This window comes from Pelodiscus sinensis, chromosome 1 (assembly GCF_049634645.1).
Source record: "Pelodiscus sinensis isolate JC-2024 chromosome 1, ASM4963464v1, whole genome shotgun sequence".
NCBI lineage: Eukaryota > Metazoa > Chordata > Testudines > Trionychidae > Pelodiscus > Pelodiscus sinensis.
In genome coordinates, this window is record NC_134711.1 from 210,773,370 (window position 1) to 210,800,828 (window position 27,459).

General features: G+C 41.2%; 1 protein-coding gene across 2 annotated transcripts; it reads right to left on the reverse strand.

Annotated features, from left to right (window-relative positions):
* On the reverse strand, positions 1-26,948 carry TXLNG (taxilin gamma). 2 transcript variants are annotated; one of them, XM_006122840.4, is made up of 10 exons: positions 26,719-26,948; positions 20,634-20,943; positions 18,738-18,829; positions 12,119-12,289; positions 10,883-11,077; positions 7,721-7,840; positions 6,049-6,123; positions 4,677-4,769; positions 4,008-4,103; positions 1-3,382 (listed from the first exon to the last, which is right to left on the reverse strand). In XM_006122840.4, the coding sequence occupies exons 1-10, from the start codon at positions 26,848-26,850 to the stop codon at positions 3,065-3,067; spliced, it is 1,602 nt and encodes a 533-aa protein (XP_006122902.2). In that variant the 5' UTR covers positions 26,851-26,948; the 3' UTR covers positions 1-3,064. The 2 variants fall into 2 exon arrangements, with proteins under 2 accessions (XP_006122902.2, XP_006122903.2); XM_006122841.4 differs by lacking the exon at positions 26,719-26,948 and adding an exon at positions 26,512-26,680.
* Between the last annotated feature and the right edge of the window lie 511 nt (positions 26,949-27,459).

The following is a 27,459-nucleotide window of genomic DNA, read 5'->3' on the forward strand; positions in this document are numbered from 1 at the left end:
TATTAAGCATACATATTTACTTAATCTATACAGAATTGAGTAGATAAAATTTCAGATTCACATTAGTGAAAAATCCCTACAAAATGTTTTTGAAAAGCAAAACAAGACTGCCTGTTCATTTATCAATTTTTTTCTCATGAAAGCAGACATGGTTGTAAAAATAAAGCAGTGTGTTTAGCACAAACTATATTTCTGCATCACTTTTTTCACAGTTATTTCCATCTACAGTCTGAAGAGGTAGATTTTCTGCAACACCTGAGAATTAAACTGTAACATAACCAGGTGTAAGTGTAATAGAGGAAGGACAAAACAGATTGAAGAAATACAGCATTAACGTAGCTGTGTATACTACTACACGTATATGGGTCAGCCTTTTTTTGCAGCATAATCATGGTAAAAATAATGGGCCTGACTAACAATTAGATGTACACCTCAGAGGCTACATAAATTTGCAACCCAGATTAAACAGTTGTGGTAGTGAAAGATTCACAATATAAGTTTCCATTAAAAACCCCTACTGGAGCCAATTTGGCTGTACAATGGCAGTGCAACAGCCTGCTGCATGGCAGATCACTGAATGCTAGGCTTATCTTTTGTATTTTGTATAGCAACACCTGTTTGACCACTGCATGGAATAACATTAACTGTTTCCAGGAAGCCAAGTACAGCCTATCATCAATATAGTGAAGGATGGTGTGATATGGTGTGACCTTTTCACGGTCATAAATAGGAAGAAAATCCCAGATTCCTTAAACTCTTCACTGGTGGCATTCTGCTTCTTTTACAAATGTAAGGCAGCAGTAACTACATATCTGTACTGATCTTCCATTCATCTCACATATCTTTACAGACCTTGCAGCAGAGTCCAAAGTTCACTCGAGTACATAGAAAATAAGCATTACACAAAAAATGTGGTTATCGATACTGGTGACCAAATAATAAGTTTTAAAAATAGAAAACTGCACTTTCCACTTTACTTGCAAAATCTGTACCTTTTGTTAAGGGTATGTTGTGCTGTAATTGATATATTAAGATCTTCACTTGCCCTCAGGAAAATGATTTCTCACTCAATTAGTGGAGGACCAGTTTTCACAGAAAGTTAAAAACTTGTTACAGTTTTTTTTGATTCTATGACAACACACAAAGTTAGACAAATGATGGATTCAACTTTGGAAGGATGCTTCTTTCCAGTATTTTTGTTGCCATGTGGTTAACGTGATTCGTGTTTCAAAGCTGAATCCAACCTCCCTGACTACTCACCTCTTCCTTCTCATTACTTCACCATGCATGGACCATGAATACAAAACAGACTGTACAATCTGACGAGAAAAAACTGGCCAGTTCCCAATTTGTCACGCATTTGCTACACAATTTAAGAAATGTCAGTCTGATACAGTTTTGTTCAGTGGTATGAGCAAAAAAAAAAAAAACACATTTCAGGCTTTATACAACCTTATTCTCTTTATAAGACATCTACATTATTTTAATGTACATCATTTAATCAGGAAAGGGATCAAGAGCTCAGTGCAGCCTGAACATTCAAGTAATGTAGCCACTAAACTGCCAAAAAGAACAAAGGGGGCAAGGGAGGGAAGCTCATTGAAAGTTGTGGTTGGTTCAGAAAGCCCCCCCACTGAAGTTAAGTGCAAAGATCATTAAGTACCAGAAAAAGCTACACATTTGTGTCTCTTAAAAGTGACAGCAACTGAAACTAGAAAGCGAACCTAGATGGGCTAAAGTTAACAGTAGTTGGTTACTTAGCCCATGCCCTACCTTATGAAAAATAAATGTTGGTCCCAGCCTGTCCCAGAGAATAGCTCCCTTAAAAATGTGATACCCAAAGTGAAACACTGTAAGGCTCACAACTACAGTCCACTGAATTTTTTAAAATGTAAAAACATTTTCACTTATCACATATTAGTTGAATATGCAACCTCCGAATTACCAATTTTATCAGATAAGCAGTAGGTACCAAGGTACTCGGTCTGCTGATCAGTATCATTTCAGGTTGAGAGAGAGACATTGAATGCTTTATTCTGGGAATATATTTGAATCCACATGATCAAATATTAACAGTTTCTTTACAGATCCTTAAATATATTGCATACAGTGCTAAGTAAGGAACATCCAAACTAAAGACTGGTGTCTTAAGCACTGCATGTGGTAAGCACCCACAGTAGCAACAAATCTAAAATAACTCCGTTTACAAATATCCAGATTCTAATCAGAAATCACTATAAATTCTCTGCAATGCTGAGGCTTCATTTTATGGGACATAACATGACCAACACTTCTGCAGTTGTGTATATTCCACTACCGTCAACTTCACTACATAGACTTATTTCTGTATGCTCTCTTTGCAAGTTTAATTTAACACATTCACAGGGAGGGCAAATATAGTCTCTTTCTGTGAATTAACTTTAGAGCACAACCCTGAGAAATTTGCAAGAAAGTTGTTCACCCTGTTTGACCAGCTGCAAATTAAAGTATGTATAATATTTGAAAGCTGTTTTTGTCATACCACAATTATACTAAAACCCTGTAAAATATTCTTGATCATATTCTGGACCCTTATTTTCATATATAATCAAAGGAAATAGTTGAAGTTCCTACTGGCCTTTAGATGAAGGGATGTAGACTTTACTGAAGAGTTTGGTAATTACATAAGTATACCAAACCTTACTTCATTGTTTTGAAAACAACATTTTGCTTTTGTTGACTGAAGTGACACTCCTGTCACTTTTTCTCATGAAATGTTAAATCAGTTTACAAGTCTTAACTGACATGGTGAGATTTGAGTTTGAGAGAAAAAATGCACATGCATTCTTTATGGAAAATATATTTAAAAAATGAGGCAGATGTGCAACACAGTTGTGGAAAATGTATAGATTACGCTATTCAAAGCCGCTATGCAGCTTCCTGTACCACATAAGTCCAGTAGTTCTAAGAAAATACATATATGGTAGAAAAAGTAAGAAAATTTTCACCACAAAACCAATAGTTACCACCAACAGAGAAATTTATACACAAAATATATCTCTCAATACAGTGTTTACACTCCATTCTAGTCAACAGGAACAGAACTCGCAGAGACAGTCTTTTCAGAACCATTTCCTTCATTTGCTGCACCTGATTCAGCATCTGGTTGGATTCCTAGTTCTGTATCCATGCAAGTTCCCAACTCCTCATGGGAATTGAGTGTGCATGTCTGCAACACCTGCACTGCTAAATCCGCATCTGCTTCTTTTACAGAAACCTGTTCCTTAAGGACTTCCACCTTCTCATTCAGCTCATTTCTCTCTGTCTGAAGAGCCCTGCACAGCTTCTCCAAACGCTCCAGTTTTATTTGAAAGCCTTTGTATTCTTTATCTCTAACTGTTTTCTGTAAGAGTAAAAATAAACAGACTTTAGCCCAATAAAGTTCTTTTTTTGGGGGGGTAAGTGGGAGGAGAGGGAGGGAGCTAACGGAACTAGTTTGACAGGCTTGGAGATTAAAGTATCATATACTTCTGATTTTAAAGCAGTCTGCACACAAGCATATACAGCAGATTTCATGGCAGAAATGTAACAAGTGAAAGAGTATTAACAGACATGGCAGAACCACACTGACCCCTAGCTGTAGCTAAGTATGTTTTACACCTCCAAGGATTCTTCTGGGTTGTCAATCTAGCACCGGTCCCAGTATTTAATAGACTCAAATAATTTGTACAATTTTGCCAAAAGATGTCACCCAATAAACAATAGATTAGAGATGGCAATTCCTATGCTATGCTTTTTTAACTGACTAGACATATGAAGATCAAATGAAGATAGTAATAACAAAACCAGAAACAGACACAAAAACAAATATAAACCATTCGTTTTTTAAAATAATGTAGCTATATAGTTTCGGTAATTACATAGCATTTCTAGACAGAGATTTTCAAGTGAAAAGCCATGCAGAATAAAGGCCCACTTGAATGTGACTACACAGTTCCTTTAACTATGAAGATCATTATTACACTCACCTCTTCAGCCATTTGCAGAAGAGCTTTATTGTTGTTTTCCCATTTTGTACGCCACACTATTGTCTCTTTTTCCAGTTTTTTAATCTTCTTCGTCATCTAAAAATATAGTAAAGCTAGTTTTATGACTAGTATCAAAACAGAGGTAACCGCATATTAAAATGTTTTAGTAGGCTGCTCAAACTGTAGCTTTCAAAGTAATTTTATAAAATTCATTTACAGCAGTGGTCTCTAACCTTTTTATGCCCAAAAACTTTTTCTGAATTTAAGGACAACACAAGATATACCCCGCCCCTTCCCCAAAGCTTCATGGATCAAATTCTCCATTCACAAACAAAAACAGTTTGTAAGTAAGAGTAATTAAATGACTTTAAAAAGTTATATTCTACTTCTCATATTAGCTTTTGGAATCAGGACTTGGCATGCAAGTGTTTCAGGAGAATGGACTACTGATGTTCTTCCTCGATTATGCTGAGATTTTCTCTCTCAGTAATTACACTAGAATTAGTTACATACCTCTGATTCCAATGTGCCATTCCATAATTTTTCCAGCTACGGCTGTTTTAAAATAGCATTCACCTAAATATCCTTTTCAGGGATTTTAAGGCCAATAAGGAGCCAGATTTTTTCCCTAATATTTTTCATTAAATTCTAACAATTATATAGAAGTACCTTTTCCATTTCTTGTCTGAAGGTTGTAAAAAGTTCATTGCTTTTTGCCATAGTGGTCTGGAATTCTTCAAACTTATCCATGTAAAGAGAAAGCTTTGGGGGAAAAAAACTTGGAAATATTTAATCTTGAAACTATATAGCAATATTACCACACAAGCAATGTTTATTAAAGTACAACAGAACTTTCAGCTAATAATAATGTAACAAAAGAAGAGAATAATGTTTTGTGTTCCCTCTTTAAGCTATCAGGTAAATTTTTACCTAAAGCAGATGGAGAGGATTGTCTAAAAATAAATGGTCACTCAAATTGTGCATGGATGCAAAGTCAGGGCTATCTTTATAAAGCAACAGAATATATTCTAACAAAAATTAGGCATTAAGACATGGGTTGTTATCCAAGTTAAATGAAAATGTGAAAGAGGTGCAATTTTTAATGATGCACAAATACAGTTAACAGCTAAAATTTCAAAAAGCAAGCACACATTTAGGCATATGTCTATATTTTAAAAACTAATTAAAATACAAAATATGAAACCAAGGCAAGGATTAAAATATCAAGCAAGTTAGGCTCAGATGAATAATAAAAATTGAAGTACAGTAGTGTCAGTTGTGGGATTTGGTAACAAAGTGCAAATTCTACATGCATTCAAGTGAGATTAGATTTGAAGTGAAATGTGTCTCCAAGGCTCTCAACTACAGGCAGTCCCCGACTTACGCGGATCCGACTTATGTCGGATCCGCACTTACGAACGGAGCTTTCTCGCCCCGGAAGTCGGGGCGAGAAAGCCCCGTTCGTAAGCTGCTCTGGTGCCCCTGGTCTGCTGGAGACCGTCTCCAGCAGACCAGGGGCACCGGGCGGGTTCCCGCGCTTCTGAGGCTTTGCCAGAGCAAAGCCTCGGAAGCGCGGGAACCGCTGCTGCTGCCACTTGGGTGCCGGTGCCTGTGGTCTGCTGGGGACCGTCCCCAGCAGACCACAGGCACCGGGACCCAAGCGGCAGCAGCAGGCGGGTTCCTGCGCTTCTGAGGCTTTGCCCCACTGCTGCCACTGCTGTGGTCTGCTGGGGACGGTCCCCAGCAAAGGGTGGCCAACTTGAGAAATGTTAAAACACACTCGTCTGCCCAAGAGCTAAACAAATCCAGTTTGAAAGAATTGAGGATTCTGTAGGGAAAACCTGAGACAGATCCCAGTGAATGAAAGGTAGGGATAGGTAAAAGGTAGGGACAGAGAATTTTTCAGAAAAATTCAATGATTCTGTTCACAGAAGTTTAATTTGCAATTTTTTGTATTTCCTCAAAACCATAAGCATCTCTTGATATTTTCATGGAGGGGCATCTGTATCAAACAGCACATTTACAATTTTTATTAAGTTACCTGCTGTTTAAGTTGGGCTTCCTGCTGCTTCATTTGCTCACATTTGTGTCTGGACTCCGTAGCTTCTTTTAATAGCTAAAAAGTGGACAGAATGATACTGCATTAATTGTACATTATATTGAAGGGCAAAATGTAAGTGATAATGTAAATGGGAATAGATGGTTACTTGCCTTCTTGTAACTGCTGTCCTTTGAAATTGGTGCATGTGTGTTAATTATAGATGCATATGCTTATGCACCAGTACTGGAAAGTTTTGCCTAATGCACCCACAGAGATGGGCATGTCTGTGCTTATGCATCTCTTGAATTCCAAGTGCAAAGTATACTAAGGGCAGAACTGCACCACCCATCTTTCAGTTTCTTTGTACCAGAATCTTAGATGACAAACTGATATGTTGGAGAAGGAGGGTGGGTTGCATAAAGGACATATGCAGCACATCTCGAAGAACAAGTTACGAGAAGGTAACTGTTTCAAGTGATTGCATATGTCCATTACACTAGATGACTCCCAAGGTATTTTCAACAGAGGTGGGGCTAGGCGTCTCAGTAGAAGACGGAATGCAGGACTCTAGCCTAATAACCATGTTATAATTTGAAGAAGAATGGCTTGATAAAATGTAACACAGCCTTACTGTTTTATGTACAGCAGTTGCCAAGGGAAGAAAGTTTAGTGATGCCAAAATGGGAGAGTTTTTTGTGAAGACTTGGCTAAAATTTAAACTTTCTAAAAATCTACTTTTAGTGTAAATTCAGGAGATTACCAGTATGTCTTAGTTTTCAGAAAACAGAAGCTTCTAATACTTACAACCTATAAATCTAAGAAAAATTCTTAAAGCACCAAAACTAGATATTGTCTAACTTTAAATCTCGGTCTTCAAAGATTAGGGAATGTGGTGCAAAGTTACTTAATTTTTGACCCCTCCATCCCAAATCACACATTAATACCAGTTCTCAATGAAGACTACATTAATACCAATTTTGAAACATCAGTTTTTTTCTATATCCTTTCTATAAATATAAAACAAATAAAAGACGTATCCCTTTCCCCAATACCTCATAAAATTTTATTCAAACTCTGGAAACAAAGTCACAACTTTGCATGGAGGGTTGTGTGTAGATTTAGGGCTTGCTCCAAAGACTCCAACTAACTTAAGTAGGCACTGTATCAGGCCCATAACTTCTGAAGCCACTTCATCAGCAGAGGGAACATTTTCAATTGAGACTTCAACTGAAATGTTGGTTTTACACTCACCATGTGCTCAGAAAACATTAGGCACACACTTCCTGGTAACAGCAAGTGTTCTTTAAGATGATTATTTCTACTTCCATCCTCTTTCTGCCTTAAAGTTATTTATTATAGTACAGCTAACCAAATTTTGGAACACATTCTCTTGTTCTTCTGCTGCCTAAAGTTGTACTACATGGATTAATTTCCAAGCTTAACAGAATGCATAAAAGATATTATACATACAGGTGCAAACAGATAATGGTTTATATACCATGCACATTAACTGTATAGATGCACACTGCAGGTAAAATTCAGGCTCCTTTTAATTAAAAAAAAAATGTTTGGATCTTAGTATTTTATAGAAAAGGTATTTTAGCCCTAAATATGCTACCCCTTCATTTACTCTGTTTCTTGTTGTTTAAAAGCAAGCTTAGAAGCAACTTACAAACTCCCTCTCTCGCTGATGTTTTTCCTCAGCTTCTTTTATAAGTTGTGTGGTTTGCTGAAGTTTGGCATCCACCAGTTGTTGCTGCAATTCTTTATGCTTGAACACTTTGTCAATATGCTAAGGAAAAAGTAAAACCTGACTGTAATATGAGCAGTACTGAGTTAGACCAAAACAGATTTTTTTTTTTAAATGGGAAAAAATTGGTTTATATATTGTTAGTATTTGGGTCTTGTGGCCCAATGATTTAGTTGCCAACTCTTGCAATATTGTGAGTATCACAATATATGTGGTATTATTTTTTAAAGCCCCATCCTAGAGTCAAGTGATTACATGAGAATCTGAACTTTCATTTTAAAACGTTTTTACCTTTAACAGTTGATGAGTGAAGCATGAAAACATGACCCAAGTGTGTCTTAAAAACCAGAAAGCAAAACACTTGCACATTTTTTTTAATCTTACGATTTTCCAATACTTGCAGATGGCAGTAATGCATGTTTGCGAACTGTGGCCTACAAACAGCTAAGTGCCAAATCTCATTTCCAGCTGTTTAACAGCACTAAATTACATTAACTTCCTAGTATTACTTTTCCAGATAAACAGTTGCTATAGTTACCACAGGACATTGTGATCAAGAATGGGAGGGGACGGAAGTGATGCATAACAGCCCCAGTATTAGAACAATCCACACTATGAAAAAAAACGGGTAACACTTATTCTAGAAATGTGTATCTTAGCTGCTGGCTGGGAACCAAAGAAAACTGTAGCACACACCATAAAAGGGAACGGATTATAATCATTATCACTTAACTTTCATTTATAACACAAATGCAAAAATAGTTCAATAAATAACCTTCATTTTATTTTCCTACATGCCACATATATAACTGTGTACTTTAGTGAATCTGATTTTCTCAGTATCTAATCTAGACTTCAAATAAAGTATTTACCTTGAATTGATATTTATACTCTATACCAGGGGTTGGCAACCTTTCCGAAGTGACGTGCCAAGATTTAACTCTCCTGCCCAGGGCTGTTCCACTCTCCCATGTGGAAAAGGAGGGGCTCTCTCTACTTCGCTCCCCTGGCTCAATGCAAACCTTTCCACAGATCCCCAGTTGCTAATGGAAACTCACCGTTAATTACATAATTACATTTTGCTAGTGCTGCAGCTAGGGAGAATGGTTTAATTAGTTTATCAAACTTCATTTTAGGGCTATCATTTGATGTGGGTTAACGCCTGCGATTAATGCAGGGAAGGATTAACATGTTTGTTTTTTTAATGCATTAATTGCAGGCATTAATGCTGGGCTGCCCCTTTGCAGAGTCCCCAGCTGACCCCGGGCTTCTGGCAGAGCTGCTCTTTTGGGAGCCAGGGATCAGACGGAGTGCCCAGTGGATCCCCGGCTCCTACTGTGCTGCCCCTTTGAGGCGCCGGGTAGTGATTCAAAGGGGAAGCGCTGCACAGAGCCTGGGGTCAGGTAGGGACTCCAGCTGATGCCAGGATCCTGCGGTGCTGCCCCTTTGAAACACTGCAATGTTTTCTTTATTTATAGAAAGGGTGGGGGAATTTTTTTGGGTTGGGGACCACTGACACACAGAAAAATCAGTTGGAGACCACATAAGTGAGAAGCAAAAAAAACTCCTCAAAAAAAAAAACCCCAGCCCTCACTGATGTGGCTGAGAAACCTCACTCTTCTGGTGCTCCAGCCCCATGGAGCAAGGGGAAGGTTAGGGAGGACCAAGGTTCAGGGCCTTCCTATAAGGCCAGATTTACATTTCTAGGGTTCCAGGGTTAGTGGATTTTGGGGACTCCCTTAGGCTCTGGGGTGGGGACAAAAAAAAAGGAGTTTAGTGTGTGGGACAGGGCTGCCAGTGAGAGGGATAGGGATGGAGTGCACGATCTCGGTGGGAGGAGGGGTTCAGTAGAGGGTGAGGAGGGCAGGGTCTGGAAAGGAGTTTGGCGGCAGGAGAGGGTATGGGGTGGGGGGTACAACAGGCCTGATCCATGGAGCAGGCCAAGCCCCATCCCCTCCAGGAGCAGGAGGCAGAGCCTGTAGTGTGGGGGATGTTAACATCTTAGTTTCTAGAAGCTGAACACCCAAGCTGGGCAGGGGCAGCCCCAGAAACATGCACACGCTTCTCTTCCTTTCCCTCCTCCTCAGCAGAAAGATGGAGCTGGTGCTCCTGTCTGCAGCTGCACAGCTGAGGCTCGAGCCACTGTGCGTGGGGGCTGAGCTCCTGTCCTGCATGCCACAGAACATCGGTCATGCGTGCCATAAGCGGCACACGAGCTGTAAGTTGCTGACCTCTGCTCTATACATTATTTCCTCAACTACTGAAATGTGAGGAAACCTGAACTTTAAACTGTAGCACCACCAAAAAAAGTGAAGAAGTTTTTATAACAAACATTTCTAAATTAAACATTACTGCCAATATATAAAAAAACTGAACATTTTTTTTTGTCAGCTGTCAAAATCCTAGAAATAGGGTGCTATTTCAGTGGCCCTATGCCAATAGGAGTTATGTGGCCAAACCAGATAATGGAAAGGAGACAGCACACACTTGAGAAACAAAACAGGCTCCCTGAAAGTTCAGAGCACAGCAGCACAGTATTTCATTTTTCTGAAACGTTTTTTTCTTAAGCTAATTTAGAAGTCATTTAAATATCTTAAACGTATGTTTGCATAAGAGACAGAGCCAACAATTCAAAATAAATATACAAAAGAACTTCCTAAATATTTTCCACTGTTTTTACTCGTTTTGAGCTATTCAAATTGAGCCATTAGCTCATATTATAATGAAAAAAAACCATGTAATCACTAATGACTTCATGTACCATATACTTTTGTTTAACTGTAATAAATCCATTATTGTCAGTGGAAATGTCTAGGAAAATGGATTCTTTGATGTCTGTGAGTGATCCAGAGAATTCAATGGAAATGGGATGGGGAATGAAAGAAAGAGATGTGTGTCCAAACATCCACCTAGCTTTTGTTAAAAGGCCAGAAATTTAAAAAAAAAGGCTTTTACACCTTTTGTTTAAGCAGAATTAGATTTTACCATTTAGATTACCAAAGAATGTTTTAAAGAAAGGCACTAGTTAAATGAAGAAAAGTATGTAGTAATTTGAGTGCCCAAGGAAGCATAAATTTAAATTACCTCTTCCCGCAAAGCATACTGTTCAATTAGTTTCTTCAGCTTCTCTCCCAATTCAATATTTTCTTGGCGGAGCTTGGCATTGTGTACATCATGCTGTTCCAGCTGGGCCTGAATTTCATTCAATGTAATCTGGAAATGTGCAGTTGCTTCTTTACGTCTCTCCTCTTCTTCACGCGCTTGCTGCATGTTTTCTTCCTTTTATCCAAAAGTATTTGTTAATGGTGTGCAAGTTTACAATGACATAATATGCCCATACAAACAGACAGAGATGAGTCAGAATGAATACTTCATGTCTGTATACTTTGACAACTTTGGTGTGTTCGAAAAGCAAAATCAAAGTTTTGCCCAAGCTGATAAAATTAAATCTTTACCAAGTTGGCATATTTGATATCTTATCAGGATGCTTCTTTAGAGCAGTCGGTTTTTGGTCTTGCAACCACTCTGGATATATTTGGGTATTTTAATGTAGGTATTTTAATATACATTCAGCAATCTATTACTATGCTCTACATATTTTGGGTTAGGCACGTTAAGCTCCAGCAGTTAATTGTTTTTGTCTGTTTTTACTTTTCAACTGATCTAAATGGATATGTGTACTGTACAGATTGAAGGGCACTCATCTTTATGAAGTGAGAAAGGGTTTAACTGAAGATGTAAGTATGTTTTGGTAAGGAAAGCAACAATTATCCAGGAAGCAAGCAAGCTAGCTAGCTAAATAAATAAATATCCCTGCATCAATGCATTTCCAAGAAAAACCTGAATGGTTGAGTTGACCTCCTCTTCAGTGTTTTTGTACTACTATTTAAAAGCTACCTTAAAATTAAACAAAATTAATTGGTGAAGCAATTCCCTAAAATAACCATGCAGGGAATGAAGAGCATCTCAAACCCCTTTCCATGTTACTCCTGCAAATTATACCCTAGAAAAATACAAGCTTTGATTATCTCTCATCATTTTACACTATTTTGATTTTGTTTACATTCTTTTACTGGTAGCCAATAATGCAGCTCTCAATCACTACTGTGACAAGACTAGACACGGCAGCAGTCTAAACTACTATGATCCATGAACCATTTTAAGGAAACTACTAACTGGAGAAAGAACACCAATTTTCACAATCTCTACAGTCAAACAGGATTGACGTACTCTATTGATCTGGGTACTGGACACGAAGCATAGCAAATACCCGACAGATAGCAACAGGTATGAATTTTAAATACCAATCAGTAAACTGACCTTTAAAGTCTTGTTATGACGCTGAAGCTCCCGGCACAGAGATTCCAATTTGCTGCGTGCTAGAATGGCCTTGCTATGCTCACTCTGCAAGTGGACTTTCTCTTTCACAACCTGCGCTTGTTTCTTCTGCAGTATCTTCATCTGTTTTTGAACATTGCGGCTTTCCTCCAACTAAAATAGAGAATATATTTAAGTAAATGTAGATGAGTGTGTCATATTTCACCTAGTCAAAAGAACTTGAACCAAGAATGAATTAACTTGATTAGCTTCAGAAGAGAATAGTGAAATCTACAGACCTTCACCAAGACCAATGTAGACTACCACAGCAATTTGAGGCCTTTTTTTGGGTCCTGTGGACAAGTTAAACCCAAATGGGTGTATGGACAGTACTGGAATAGACTATTATGAAACCTATTTTGACTAGGGATGCAAAATCCTATTTAATTATTTAACCAGTAAACATATTGTTTAACCAGTTAAAAGATTAAAGGTGTATAAGTGGAGGGGACTGGGGGAAGGACACTCCCCCGACCCCTGCAGTAACACACAATTCTCTCTGGCCAGAAGCAGGGGCTACTCCAGCCTGGCCAGAGCAGCCCCTGCCTGTACCCCTTCCACTCCCTGAAGGCAGGAGCTGCTTTAATAGTCAGCACGCCAGAGCAGTCCCTGCCCATGATGGCCCCCTGAGGGGCTGGAGCAGACCCCTGCCCACACTGAGGCTTTAAGGGTGAGGCTTACCAGTTAACTGGTTAAATCTTCACATCCCTAATTCTGACTTATCAAAAATTTCCTCTGAGTAACAAGGTCCACAGAATCATTATAGTCTCTCAGCCTGCATGCAGCTACATAAGCAGCAACAGGCCTATCTATCACTGATATGTGAAGATATGGTCAGGAATTCTGAAAAACTTGCCAGTTTAAACCGCTTTCTCAAGTAAGTATAACACCTTAGTTGACTGAAACTTGTCAGTAAAATTTATATGTGCTATAGTAATACACTGTGAATTCCTTCTACAGAATGGCTAAGCACCAACTTGAATGAATCAAATATGGCTTTTTAGCCAAAGAAATTATCCAGAGATGGGAGTGATGGATCTGTATATCTTTTAACTCAGAAAACTGAAGTTTTGGGTAATTCAGAATGGGCTCGTCTACATTGGCCCCTTTTCCGGAAGGGGCATGGTAATTTTTGAAATCGCAATAGGGAAATGCGCGGGGGATTTAAATATCCCCCGCGGCATTTAAATAAAAATGTCCGCCGCTTTTTTCCAGCTTTTAGAAAAGCCGGAAAAGAGCATCTACACTGGCCCCAATCCTCCGGAAAAAAAGCCCTTTTCCGGAGGATCTTATTCCTACTTTGAAGGAATAGGTAGGAATAAGATCCTCCGGAAAAGGGCTTTTTTTCCCGGAGGATCGGGGCCAGTGTAGATGCTCTTTTCCGGCTTTTCTAAAAGCCGGAAAAAAGCGGCGGACATTTTTATTTAAATGCCGCGGGGGATATTTAAATCCCCCCGCGCATTTCCCTATTGCGATTTCAAAAATTACCATGCCCCTTCCGGAAAAGGGGCCAATGTAGATGTAGCCAATAAGTTTCCCATTCTTTCATTTACCTGGTCCTAAAATGGATTAACCAACAGGATTAGAATTTCAATGTTAGGTTTAACAAGATGGTCTAGTGACTAGTCAATTGACAGCCAACTATTTCATCACGGTAAAATATGGTCTGATATTCCAGCAAAAATGTGTGATGTAAGTGGTGGCCTAGCATTTTTATTGCATCATGGAGACAAGTTAGCAAACTTAATGAAGTGTCTTGGATTATTCACTTTAGTACCATCTGCTGGGCCACAAGTTATACTAAAATGAAATGTGATCATCTTAATTGGCTGGAATCTTCTAGAACAAACACACATATCTAATTGTATGGATATTAATGTGTGTGTAATTAAATAATCATGTAACTGCTGAAGATTTCAGCAGCTACTTGGTTATATATTGGACAGCAGGCAGCTCCCAGGGAAATAATGCATGCCAAAAAACGGCTTTTAAAATGGCTCCCCTGCATATCAGCTCCTGCCTGCTGCCCTGTGCTGCTGCCACTGTATCAGAAGCAGCAGTGTGGGGCAGCAGGCAGCTCTCCAGAAGCCGGTGCATGCCGGGAGCCAGCTTTTAAGCAGACTCCCTGCGCATACCAGGAGCCTGTATTTAACTGTGAAAATTCACTGATGAGCGCAGAGTCATTGGTTAACCATGTACATGGATACACTTTCACAGTCCTATTGTATACCAGGCCATTATTGCCTACCGTGGTAACAAAGTGCATTAAATGAGTTCAAACCTACAGAAAAATTCTCAATGGCAGGAAATGAGGGTTCAGTCATTAAACCTCTTCCCTTAACATAAAGACAGAAAATGCAGTTATTGAATCTCCCCCTTACACTCAATATAAACCCATATTATATGTGTATATAAATAACCTTCTACTTCTGTGCATCACCCTTCCCTCCCCCAAACTGTTTCCCGATATCATACACCTATTCACTATTAAGCCTTGCTGATAAATATGGAAAGATCTATGTTACTGGATGGTTGTGACATCAAACTCTATAGAAGACCCTCCCTTTCTGCTCAGCTCCTCCTTCTACCACTGCTGCTTATGAGTCTGTTGTATTTACTGCAGCCTCTCCCTCCATGTGATCTGGGAGTCTTTTAAGGATCCTGGGAGGGAGGGGACAACATCCCCAAAAATACTTTGTTTGGATGGAATCTTCCAAACAGTAGCACTTAGGAAAACTGAACAGCTACTGGTTATTTAAAGTTCAAGAGAAACTTCATAAATGAGAAAGCAGTACAGAAATAGAGAGAAATTATCAGTAACAAATAATATGTAAATTTTTTTAAAGCTAGACACAAACATGGGAACAGTGTTAAAGCTAATTGAAAGTGATGCACTCCTGCATATGAAACAAATGTAGATACTATGGAGAACCCCCACGTGAGGAATTCTTGTGATGTATCCAAAGATTATTACAGGCAAACAGAAAGGGCAGCAGGATAGCCACGGCACGTCTGGGCTGTCCCGCTGCCCCCGTGCTCCGCGGCTTTGCTCCGGACGCCTGTGGTACAGCAGCTGGGGCGCTGCCGGTTGGTCCCGTAGCGCCGCTCTGGGCGCCACTGGACCAACCCAGCAGCACCCCAGATGCTCTGCCCCAGGTGTCCCCAAGTCAGCAGCTGCTGAAAATGACCAGTGGCTGACTACAGGAAGCTCCTGCCCCGGGCTTCCTGGAATCAGCCGCTGATCAGTTTCAGCAGCAGCTGACTTGGGGATGCCTGGGGTTCTTAAGTTGAATCTGTATGTAAGTCAGAACTGGCGTCCTGATTCAGCCACTGTTGAAACTGATCAGTTTCAGCAGCGGCTGAATCTGGACGCCAGTTCCGACTTACATACAGATTCAACTTAAGAACAAACCTACAGTCCCTATCTTGTACGTAACCCGGGGACTGCCTGTATTACAGAAGAGTCTCGATTTTCCGACCTTTGCTTATCCGACATTCCGTTTTATCCGCTCTGCCGACCGTCATGTCACAGCAAGGGGCTCCAGGGACACTTCACACCACAATGGCTTTGCTTTCCCTTTTCTTTGGCTGGGCGGGAGCTCTGCTGGGCAGGTCTGCAGCACCCTCTTGTGGCTGAAGAATTCGCTGTTGGCAAAGTCGCTTTTTTCCCTGTTTCTGGGGAAAGCAGCAGGGCTCATGCAATCCACATACATCTCTGGAAAACTGTTGCTGGGGGATGTGGAATGGTGCAGGGTGAGGGCTGCACTCCCACCGCAAGGCAGAACTCCCGTTTAGGGAGAAATACACAGGCTGGTCAAGGCAGCAGAAGCAGGAGGTTTAGAACTGGATCCCGCAAGGTATTACAAAGGGCAAATTTATAAAATTAAAAGAATTAACCATATTATCTGACATTTCCGCTATCCATCCTCTGGTCCCATTTAGGTTGGATAATTGAGACTCCATTGTAACTTGTTTTCTCCCTCCTGATCTTCACAGTAGTTCTGGTTAACATGGAAAAAGGTATACAGGGTCCTACTCACCACCTCTGGGAGAGAGTATCTTTTCCTACTGCTACTGTATATCCCTTTTCAGAGAAAGGAGACTTCACAGTTTGTCCATGATGCAATTAGACTTATCTATGGTACTCTACATCTCCTCATTAGAAATTGAAAGATTTCTGGATGCAGAAGCTATTTGGCATGATCCAGTTGTTCCTTAACTTTGCTACTTGACTGTGATGCATTTCTTTCCTTGAATATGTAGAAATCTACTGGATTGGAGGTTTGCTTCACTTAGGAAACATCAGAATGTGGGCTTTCCTTTGCAGAGACTATGATTGCTTCCCACCCTGCTGATTGACTGAGGAAATTGAACTACTGTATTCTGTCATGATTACAGGGAGTTGCTCATTTACAAGAGAAGTTCAAGTCCAAAGAAAACTGCACAAAGTTATAATCAATTTTTACCATTTCCTATCCTGCAGTATTCAAGTTCCCTGTATTTAACCCAACTCTATGTGAATTCTCCATCCCTAACTCCTGGCACTTACACAGTGGTTTACAAACTATTCGAAAATCCTTTCTTTAAACAATGAGAGCTGAGTCACCATTTGAGAGAGACTATTAGCCTGATAAGATGGACCTTCCAGAAGGGGTGAATTAAGATGTGAAGGAGATACACCAGACCAATAATTTCTGCAGTATTTAGAAAAGCATTTTTTCTTTTATCTGCTCATTTTCCAGCTTCAGCTAACAAGCCACATCCAGAGCTGTGCTGTCAATCATGGTGTAGGAAGAAAGTTGCCACAGAATGTTACGATTAGGATTGGACAGATTAAATTTTGAAATGATAAATGTCAGTAAATGTTGATTTCAACATGAACAAAATGAAAATATGTCCCCTGATACCTGAAATTTACCAATAGGTAAAGTGAGGGGGAGAAATGCTAAATGAGAGCTTAAGAGCTAAATATATAGAGATTAAGACTTTTAAACACGACTTGTTACAAATAGACTAGCAAATCAGTAATTAAAATAAGTATGACTTGTTGATTTAAGGGTATCTTTTTATATATTTTGACAATGACAATTTGTGTTTGTATGGTTTAAAGATTTATATCTTTTTTAATCTCAATTTCTGTCATTAAATAACTGTTTCCCACATCATTTCCCACAACTGTGAAATTTGTAATGGATAAAAATTATGTTTAAAGTCATAATTCTTCTCAACTGTGAAAATATAGACTGATAAAAGTAAAAATCCATATTATTAAACCAAGTATTTAAAACAAAAAAATGAATTCTGCCAAGCCTAGGTATGATACAATCACAATGCTGTTTTCACCTCCATTCATAGCACAAACAAATAAATAATGGAGGGAAGACTGACTTTACATGGGTTTTTATGCCATTCACCCCTCTTTCCATTACAGTCTAGTATCTTGATTCTTCCAATATTTGGAAATCTCAAATCTAGTCTCTATTGCTGTCCTGTTTCAAGGTGAATCAATTTCTAATTGAAATTCATCCAAATAGAACTTTGCTAGACAAGTTTTGTTGGTGCTACCATTCCTTCCTTAAGTATCAAATGATGTCAGAATACATTGTACTATAATAAACATCTGTTACCAGTGTAGTATCATCCCTAAATAAAAAGCTTTGAGTGTGTACTGGCAAAGTTTTCCTTTTTGGGGGTGGTTCTGAAAAAAGATCATCTGCTCCCACTGCTGTTTACAATTATTAGAAAAAACAAACATTCCCTTGCTGCAGAGTCCTAAAATGAAGGAAGAAACTAAATCTTCAGAAGACATACTGTGGCAGAACGGAAGGTCCACCTAAATTTTTCCAATTTTCAAAAATATTACAAGGTCATTACAGTTCTATTAATGATTACTGAACTACATTCTACTCTCTTGGAAATGAATAGTATGTTTAGCACATTAAGAACAGCTGCCTTGCTTCACACCCCTCCAGGTGCTATTTTTGAGAGATTACTTTTGTGAAAAAGAAATTAATCATACTCACAACAACTAGCTGATGTGTTCAACAATGGAAAATTATAAACTTTCAGCATGGGAGAAGTAGATATTGACAACCTTATCAAAAACAAACTAGAAATAATGCAGAACAGGGACACAGCCGTATCTTATTCCACTAGAAAAATATTAATTATTGCTGGACTACAGTTGCAGATTTTGTTGCTAGTAAGTACTGGAATCTGTTTTATTATTGTATGTTGCAGCACTCAATTATCAGAATAATATTATAATGAAATTCCTCTGTTTATAGAAAAGTTTAAAGAAACATAGGTAAAAGTGAAAGTGACGACAAGTATTTGAAATTATTGTAGTCAAAATAAAAACTAATCAGAAACCAATTTATTCTGAAATGCAATAAAACAGCTAAATCAGTTAAAAGGTCTTTGAATTTGAAAAAAAATCTATTTTCCATGTTAATGTATGTATACACTCTTAGATGAGCGAAACTTTCTGCAAAACCATTTCACAAGAAATAAAAATTTAGATGTACTCTTAGATGTACTCTGTTAGCTATACATAACTTACAAGATCAGCATATTTCTTGCAGAGCGCTGCCAACTTTTCTTCCGGAGTAGAAAGCGTGTTCAAGGCTTGCATCAACAACAGCACTTCTTTTCCTATGAATGAAAAAAATGAAACACTGAAAAATCCTACAAGAGCTTTTCCTCTTAAAATAATACTATTAATGACAAGCTAGAATGTTTTTAATGACATGTTAGTTTAATAGCTGTATGTTGTTTTACTAGACAACAGCAACACAAATCCCTACAAAACAAGGAATTCATATAATTTATCTCGCTGTTTGTACAAAATATATGGTGGTAGTAGTATATTTAACTCAACTCTAATATGCTCCGAGCCTTAGACTACAAGAATTCTTTGCCTTTCATAACTGCTCTTTCACAACCAATCAAAAATATCAGATTGTTATAAAATACAGAAATATTCATGAGCTAAAAGTAAAAAGTGGTCTGATAAAGACAGTCATTTTCATTGAATACAGGCAGTCCCCAACTTACGCGGATCCGACTTATGTCGGATCCGCACTTACGAACGGGGCTCTCTCGCCCCGGAGCTCGCAGGCAGCGGTCGCCACCTTGACCTCCGGGGCGAGAAAAGCTGCTCCCGGTGCCCCTGGTCTGCTGGGGACCGTCTCCAGCAGACCAGGGGCACCGAGAGCAAAGCCACAGCCGCAGCGGGTTTGCTCGCGGTGTCCCTGGTCTGCTGGAGACGGTCCCCAGCAGACCAGGGGCACCGCGAGCAAAGCCGCAGCCGCGGCGGGTTCCCGCGCTTCTGAGGCTTTGCTCTGGCGGTGCCCCTGGTCTGCTGGGGACCGTCTCCAGCAGACCAAAAGCCGCAGCAGCGGCGGTCCCGCGCCAGAGCAAAGCCTCAGAGGCGAGGCACCCCGCCGCTGCGGCTTTGCTCCCCGTGTCCCTGGTCTGCGGGGCAGGGGGGGGGTCAGCTAGTGTGCCCCTCCCCCCCAGTAGACCAGGCTTTTGTTGTGGACCCTGGGGCAGAGCAGCTGGGGCGCTGCCGGTTGGTCCCACAGCGCCGCTCTGGGCACTACTGGACCAACCCGGCAGCACCCCAGCTGCTCTGCCCCAGGCGTCCTGATTCTGCTGCTGCTCGTCAGTTTCAGCAGCGGCTGAATCAGGATGCCTGGGGCAGAGCAGCTGGGGTGCTGCTGGGTTGCTCCAGTAGCGCTGAGGAGCGGCGCTACTGGAGCAACCCAGCAGCACCCCAGCTGCTCGGCCCCAGGCGTCCCCAAGTCAGCCGCTGCTGAAACTGACCAGCGCTGACTACAGGAAGCCCGAGGCACAATTGCTCTGCCCCGGGGTTCCTGGAATCAGCCGCTGATCAGTTTCAGCAGCAGCTGACTTGGGGACCTGGGGTTCTTAAGTTGAATCTGTATGTAAGTCAGAACTGGCGGTCAGTTTCAGCAGCGGCTGAATCTGGACGCCAGTTCCGACTTACATACAGATTCAACTTAAGAACAAACCTACAGTCCCTATCTTGTACGTAACCCGGGGACTGCCTGTATAACCAAAATAAAGCAGCATCATAGCCTAAACCAGAAGTTAAACCAATTAACGTATTTTCATTGTTCAAACCAAGTGAAATGCAAGCAATAAAACAATGTCTGACAAGTGGATTAGATATTTAAAACATTAACATATTAACAGATGAGGGATTTTTCTATACTAATTCTAATCAGTGACCTTTTAAAACATGTTTTTCCTACCTCCATCAACACATCATGATAAAGAGGACAAAAACCCTTTTGACAACAAAACTAAAGCTAATTGAGAGTAATTCAGATTATAAGGATGTGAAGCCTTTTTTAAGGAAACATTAAAATCACCTTTTTCAAAACACAGACCTTGTTATAATGTAGAAGCCAAACCTTAAAACGGAGCATACCTAAGGTTTTCTCTTTGTTTTTTTCAGTCTCTGGATCCTGTTGGCCATCAGGTGGCTCAGTACGGGCTTCTTCTCTCCCAGGAGTCTCCTCACGTGATTCTTGAGTACAGTACGATGAACCCACTGGCTTTCTATTTTTTGTGATATAATCTTCGTCTTCCAGTGCACCCGTACTTTCCATGTCATTGCAATTGGACTGCATATGTTGCAAAGATGTGTCAGGTTCAACGCACTTGCTGTTCACCAACTGATTGTGGGTATTCATTCCAATCTCACAAATTCCAGCATCACCTGTTGTACTAATCATAAACTAGAGAAAGGGAAGAAGTAATCAGATTCTTTACCAAGAAAAAATAATTCCCAGTAAGAACATCTATTCTATTTTTAGTTTATATAACAAAAATCTAAAAAGCTACCATATCATCAAGCTGAACTGCAAACTATAGTCAATACTTTTTTTTGAAGTCTAATATTGCATGTACATTTCATTGATAACAGTATGTAAAGATGACCAATTTCCCCACAAATATTTAAGGTGTAATGGAAGTGCTATACTTGACAATAATTCTCTCATAAGAAAGTAATCAGACAATTTACATATACATGATGCTAGCCTTTTGTTTTAAACCCATGGAACAGGTACAGCAGTTTCTACAACATGATCTCACTTGAAACATCACTTTGTTAAGGATGAATCCAGGTAAGAATTATAGTCAATGGCTTGTTATTCCAGGAAGCATGATGTTGAAAGAGTTACACACTAAAACTAGATTTCCAACCTAACTACCATGTTTTAGAATTTTGACTTGAGTATTAAAATAAGGACACTGTTCCACTGATAAACGTATATGAAATCAAATGAAAAATCCTGTCAGGAAGCAGGAGTATTAAGAATTTGAACTGTTTAAATGCCCTGTGGAACACCCATGGTAGACCATTAGTGGTTAGTAAGACACACTATTAAGATGATGTAATTTAAAATAAACTGATATTAAACCTCAGACCACACAAAATAGAATTAAAAATACTGGGAAGGAACAGGAGTATGTGCAATTTTACATTCAAAGTCACATTTCACCTTTCTGAAAATATTACAGTAGCAAACAAAAAAAAAACCCACTGATATCAGTTAGCTCTGGGTTTAGAATATTAGGATATATTATCTGTAATTCTGGGGGTAGATAATATGAAGTTCAGAAGAATGTTAGCCCTAACTGAAAGGGAAGCTGTAGTTCTATCTGATGATTGGCCTATGCTTAAATCCACAGTCATACGACATAGTTTTCTTGGTGTCATACTAAAACCCACTGTGGAACCTCTGAATTTGAACAGATGATGGCCACATCTTTAACAATTGTAAGTCCAAATGCAATTACCAGTGAATATTCTCCTCCATGAAAAAAAAGACATAATCAGTCATTATAATAATTTCTGGATAAGACAATATCATAGCCTAAATATTCTAACTTGTATGCTCTAACCAAGAGCCTGGCCAATATCTTGGTAAATCAACAGCAAAGACAAAAATCTCCTGCTTTTTATGATCATGCCATTAGAACATGTACACCATGCTGGCTATTCAAAGGAATCGTGATTGTAAAAATAAATGCTTTCCCAAAATCCTTTAAACGAGTTTGTGATGAAAAGCAAGTTTGACAATAAAGAAATCTATTCTTCATAGCACAGGTACATCATGGGTAACAGCAATAGAAGTTTCCCCAAACCATGTCTCAGTCCTAACTCAACTAGCAATTTTAGGGGTGAAAAATAAGCCATGAGGTACAACGGATATGGACTAACCAGCATAACATTTGCAAAGGCAAATATCTTTTCAAGTTATTATAGGACTTGTCTACATGCAGGGTTGCACTGGCATAAACCTAAAGTAGGATTTAAAGGTTTGGAAGCTGAAAAATGTGACTGGGTCCCCACCCCAGTTTTTTTTTTTTTTTAAAGTCATGGGATTTCAGAAATATCATTATAACTTTTTTGCATACCCCTGAGGATCAACTATGGCTTGGATCTTCCCCAAAATACATCACCACTTATTCAGTCTTAATATCAGCTTGTGCCTGTCACCCACCATCTTTTTCAGCAAGAAGTATTTTAAAACTGTTCATGATAAGATTCACATCAGTGGACGGACATCGTGGGCTACTGAACAAGGCCGCATGAGTGGCCCTCCATCTCGGTGGACCACAATATTGCTGTAATTAAGATGTTCTCCCGCAATAGGGTAGTTTTGCTAACTGTGCTTATGTACCTAGAACTTACAGGGCATGCAGATTGAATCATAGTGGCACTTTCACTAGATGCAGGAGGAGCGCACGGATCTGAGTCAATGTAGTGTGCAATCAGCATGCACTTCACGTGCCCTTGCTTTATATGCGTGTCACTTTAGTAAAATCGGTACGAAAAATACCACGGGGATTGAAACCAGCAGAATCTGGCAATCCTGCACATGGTAAAGTTAAAAAAAAAAAAAAAAAAAAAAAAGTCTTGTAGGTCACACACACAACTTTGATGGGCTGCAGGTTGCCCACCGCTGGTTTATAGCCTGTCTCTAAGACAAGACAAAAAAAAAGACATACATATGCGCAACAGGACTGGGATTCTATTGCAAGCCAGATGTCTGAGAAAGGTAATTCAAGGTGAAATGTTGTGACCACTGACCTGACCAGTACCCATATCTTAGAACTCTTAAGTCCTTAGCTCAGCAACTCTTTCTCTGTGTACACACACACACACTAGGGATGTTAAATATCGATTAATTGAATAGTTGAGTAACCTCATGAACTCTTATCAGTTAGCCGACTATTCTATAGCCCCTGGGGGGGTGCGGCCAACAGCCAATGGGCCTCACTCCCAAGGAGCCCCCTGCCACTCCGTGCTGCTGCCTCTATCAGGGCTGCTGCCACCTCCCCATGCTGCTTCCTCTTTATCAGAGGCAGCAGCACAGGATGCTAGGCAGGAGCTTGTCTGCGAAGGAAGCCAGTTTAAAAAGCAGCTTGAGGACCGGCTGCCTGTCACCTGATAAAGAGAAAGCAGCTCAGGCTGGCAGCAGCCCTTGTCTGGGGTGGGGGACCTGAGCTCCCGGACCTGGTGAGAGTCAGAACAGAGCTGGGCTGTCTGCCTGGCTAGCTGGCTCCTAATACACTTTAAATGCAGAGCCACACCAAGGGTAGGTCCTGGACTCAGCTGGGCTGCTGGCCAAGCTGCTAAAAAATTTACTGGCAGGGGAGGGTGGAAATGCGTGTAGTGTATGGCATTCACCTATAAACTTTTGCTCACTGGTTAATCGACTACCCTATTACATCCCATGTGTGTTAGGTATGTATTAGTGTAGTCGATTAACCGACAAGATTATAGGTTAATGCTACAGACTACACGCATTTCCCCCTACAGTAATTTTTTAGAAGGCTGGCTTGGCTAGCAGCCCAGCACAGTCCTGTCTTGTGATGGGTCCAGGACCTACCCCTGCTCTGGCTCTGCACTTAAAGTGTATTAGAAGCTGGCCAGGCAGGCAGCCTGGCTCAATCCTGTCTCATGCCAGGCCTGGGAGCTCAGACCTCCCCAAGGTGAGCAATATAATTCAAATAGTCTTTCAAAGGTGTGGCTGAACTAGTAAGCTACACTTGTCTTTTGACTTGTGTATCAGCATAAATGTGTCCAGAAATGATTCACAAAGGTAACCACAATTTAACAACTTTAGCTTACACTTGCCATTTTCCTTTTTTATCCAGGGAATGAATTTCTTCAAAATATTCCCAGATAGAGTCTTTCATACCCATAAGCCATGGCAGTTTTTCTGTGACAACAGTTTGAGGGAATACAGGCAGCTGAGTATGTGTGTATGCGCACTGAATAATGTCTTTCCTTTTTCTTTCCAGTCCACTTTGCTGTTCCTTTCTATGCTGCCTCTGTCCATTCCTATATATAGTCTCTCTATCTTTAAGATAATGTCTTAACTCCTTTGCCAAGATCCATAGCCACAAGCACACAACAAAAACAATGTTATTCAAATTGTGTTTTTCTTTATTCGTGCTACTTTTTAGTCTGCTGGAAAACAGAAATTGAAAGCCCAGAACTTTCAAGAAGAAAGAGCTAGTAGAGTTAGGCTAGACGAACTAGATCCATTAATTCACTTTTTATGAGACTGTAAGTATAGGTGTAGCATCTTTATGATGAGATTTAATTGTAACTCATTTTTACAAGAGAAATTTAGAGTTTTATTGATTATTAAAAATGTTTTATTTAAATTGTGTATTTTTTTATATTTATCCACCCTGGTTCAGTGGTATGAAACTCAGCTGAAATCCATCTAATTTTTATTCACTCTCTTAAAAGACACTTAACAGTGACTTGGAAAAAAATGGAGAGACTGTGATAACTTTCTTTTATGTTGCATTAAAAAAAGACCTTAAAGGGGTCTCTCTCTCTCTCTCCCTCCCCCCTCCCTGTTGTTCTCAAGGTTTTACATTACAAATATCAACAACATCAAGTGCAAACAGAAGTGTTCTTTGGAGGACCCAGACTGCTTCAGACCTAAAACATTCTACTTTGCCTTTAATTCAGTTAAACCAATTTTCTGTTTAACTCAAATGCCTGTGACAGGTGTTAAAAAAGCTGAAATAGTTTTAAACTGTGACTCATTTCCCCTCAGTCAAGTTTCACTTCTTCAGCACCATAATCCTTCTCTGATCATCCACAGAATCTCTCGCAAAGACAGGGTAGACCGAGTTTCATGACAGCCTATGAAAAAACCTATGAAAAAACCATTCAAGGCCCCCCCCCCCTTTTTTTAAATACACACACAAAAAAGTCATATCAAGCTTTTTCCCATTTACTTGTCATTTTTGGAATTTTGCTTTCTAAACACGTTACTCTACCTTGGAAACTTACATTTTCTAACACTAGTAACATGGCATAACAGGCACCAGAAAACCTATATGAATGTATGTGCGAATATACCTAGCTCAACCATTGTATTAAAACTATACAAACTGCATCAACGTCACATTTTAAGACAGCACTCAATCTTCAAAGTACTGTCCTTAAACAAGAGTGTTTTTACATGTCCATACAAAAGAAGCATTACACTTTGCTTGCAAGAAGCTGAACCAAGGACTAGCATGAATTAACTGAGCTGCAGTATCACTCCTAGTAAGATTTTATTACTGAGTTCCTTTTGGCAGGGTTTTGAAGATACAGAAAATTAAGCTAATAGAATTTGCTTTGATTCATATTACATAAAAGCCTACTTTGCCAGGACAAACAGGCTCAAGCAACACGACCTCTATTGAAGCACTTCAATGGGACAACTCACACAAGCAAAAGTGACGGGGTTAGGAACACTATACAGATCGATCCTACATTAAGACACAATTAAAACAAATGGTACAAAAACGAGAATCGAGTACAGGCCAATCTAACATCCACAAGCCCACGACAACTACATACAGGTGCGCGCTTGTTGCGTGTGCGCACCACTCCAGCAACTGGTCTTTGAAGTGGAACCCTCCGGCTGAACCGACCCCTCAAATGACAAACGCTGGCTGGCTCCGATTAAAGCCGGCCCAGCTGTTCCCCAGTCCAATGCGGGGCTCGGGGGGCTCCCCATCCTGCAGGGGAGTGACCAGCCTGAGCCCACAGGCTCCTGCCCGGTTCGCGGGGCGCGGGCTCCGGGAGGGCAGTACCGCATGCGGAGCGCGCACTGGGCCGCGCCCCAGACCCCCCGGGAGCTGCTGCGGAGCCCGGTGCAGCCGATCGCCCGCCCGGCCACCATCACCCGCGCCCGATACTCCCGTCCCTCCCCAGGCTGAGCGCCGAGCCGGCGCCGCTACGCCTGCAGCAGGCCGGGATCCCTCGGGGCCCTTACTCGTTGCTGCGCCACGGGCCCCGCTCGGACGGGCCGGGCTCGCGCTGGGGACGGTTGCCGCCTCCCCTCCCAGGAGCAGAGTCCATCGCGAGACCGGGGGCGGGGGAAGCTGAGGCGCTGCCTCGCATCACCCCGCTTTCACGGCGCGTGGGGCCGGGCGCGCGGGCTGGTGGGGAGAGCCCGACCCCGCGCGCGAGGGGCCGTTACCTCAGGGCTGCCCCGCGCTGCCACCGCCGCCTCGCGCTGCGCGAGGCTGTGACGCTGACTTCGCCCGGACGCTACAGCACTGCTGCTGCTGCTGCCTCCTCCGCGCGCTGCCTCGGCTCCGCGCGTCGCCATGATGTGACGGCAGCATCCAAATTCCAAACAAGCAGCCTGCTGTCGCCTTCCGAACCCAGAGACACCGGAAGCGCTCGCGCCGGCCCCGCCCTCAGCCAATCATCGCGCGGATCCCCGAACCACGTGACATGCACGGCTGTGCGGAGGGCGCAGACCGCGGGGCCCATCCGGGGCGCTCGCTTTGGGCCACGCACCAGCAGAGCATGCTGGGAACTGCCGTTGTTCTACCACTCGGGGCTGCTGTCGCGTGCGGCGCGGGCCTGGCAGGGCGGGTCGAGGGCCGAGGTGGCGGCTCCGCGGGGCGTGAAGGTTCCGCCCCGTGTCCTGCTGCAGGCGCGCGAACCTGCGCGGATGCGCTAGGGAGTGGACGCGGGCCGGTCACCTGCTGCGGTGCTGGGAAATCGTGACGCCTGCTGCGATTTTGACTCTAGCCCCGATCCAACGCTCGCAGCACTGGGAGCCACTCCCCTAGTGCCTGTGTAAACTCTCTTAGGCGTCTCAACACTTCCCGAGTGCGTGCCTCGTGCAGCAATCGGACCGGTGCACCCCTGTGATTCACCTTAAAGACTGCTTACAAAAGCAGACATAAAAAAATACAGAAGTGTCCCA

Bases quoted from the DNA above. Each gene is read 5' to 3' on its own strand.
- TXLNG (XM_006122840.4), bottom strand. From the start codon at position 26,850: ATGGCGACGCGCGGAGCCGAGGCAGCGCGCGGAGGAGGCAGCAGCAGC. The intron at 12,290-18,737 runs GTAAGTTATGTA...TCTCTATTTTAG, and splicing joins GCAAGAAATATGCTGATCTT to TTGGAGGAAAGCCGCAATGT. The intron at 7,841-10,882 runs GTAATTTAAATT...CTTTTTCCTTAG, and splicing joins AGTATGCTTTGCGGGAAGAG to CATATTGACAAAGTGTTCAA.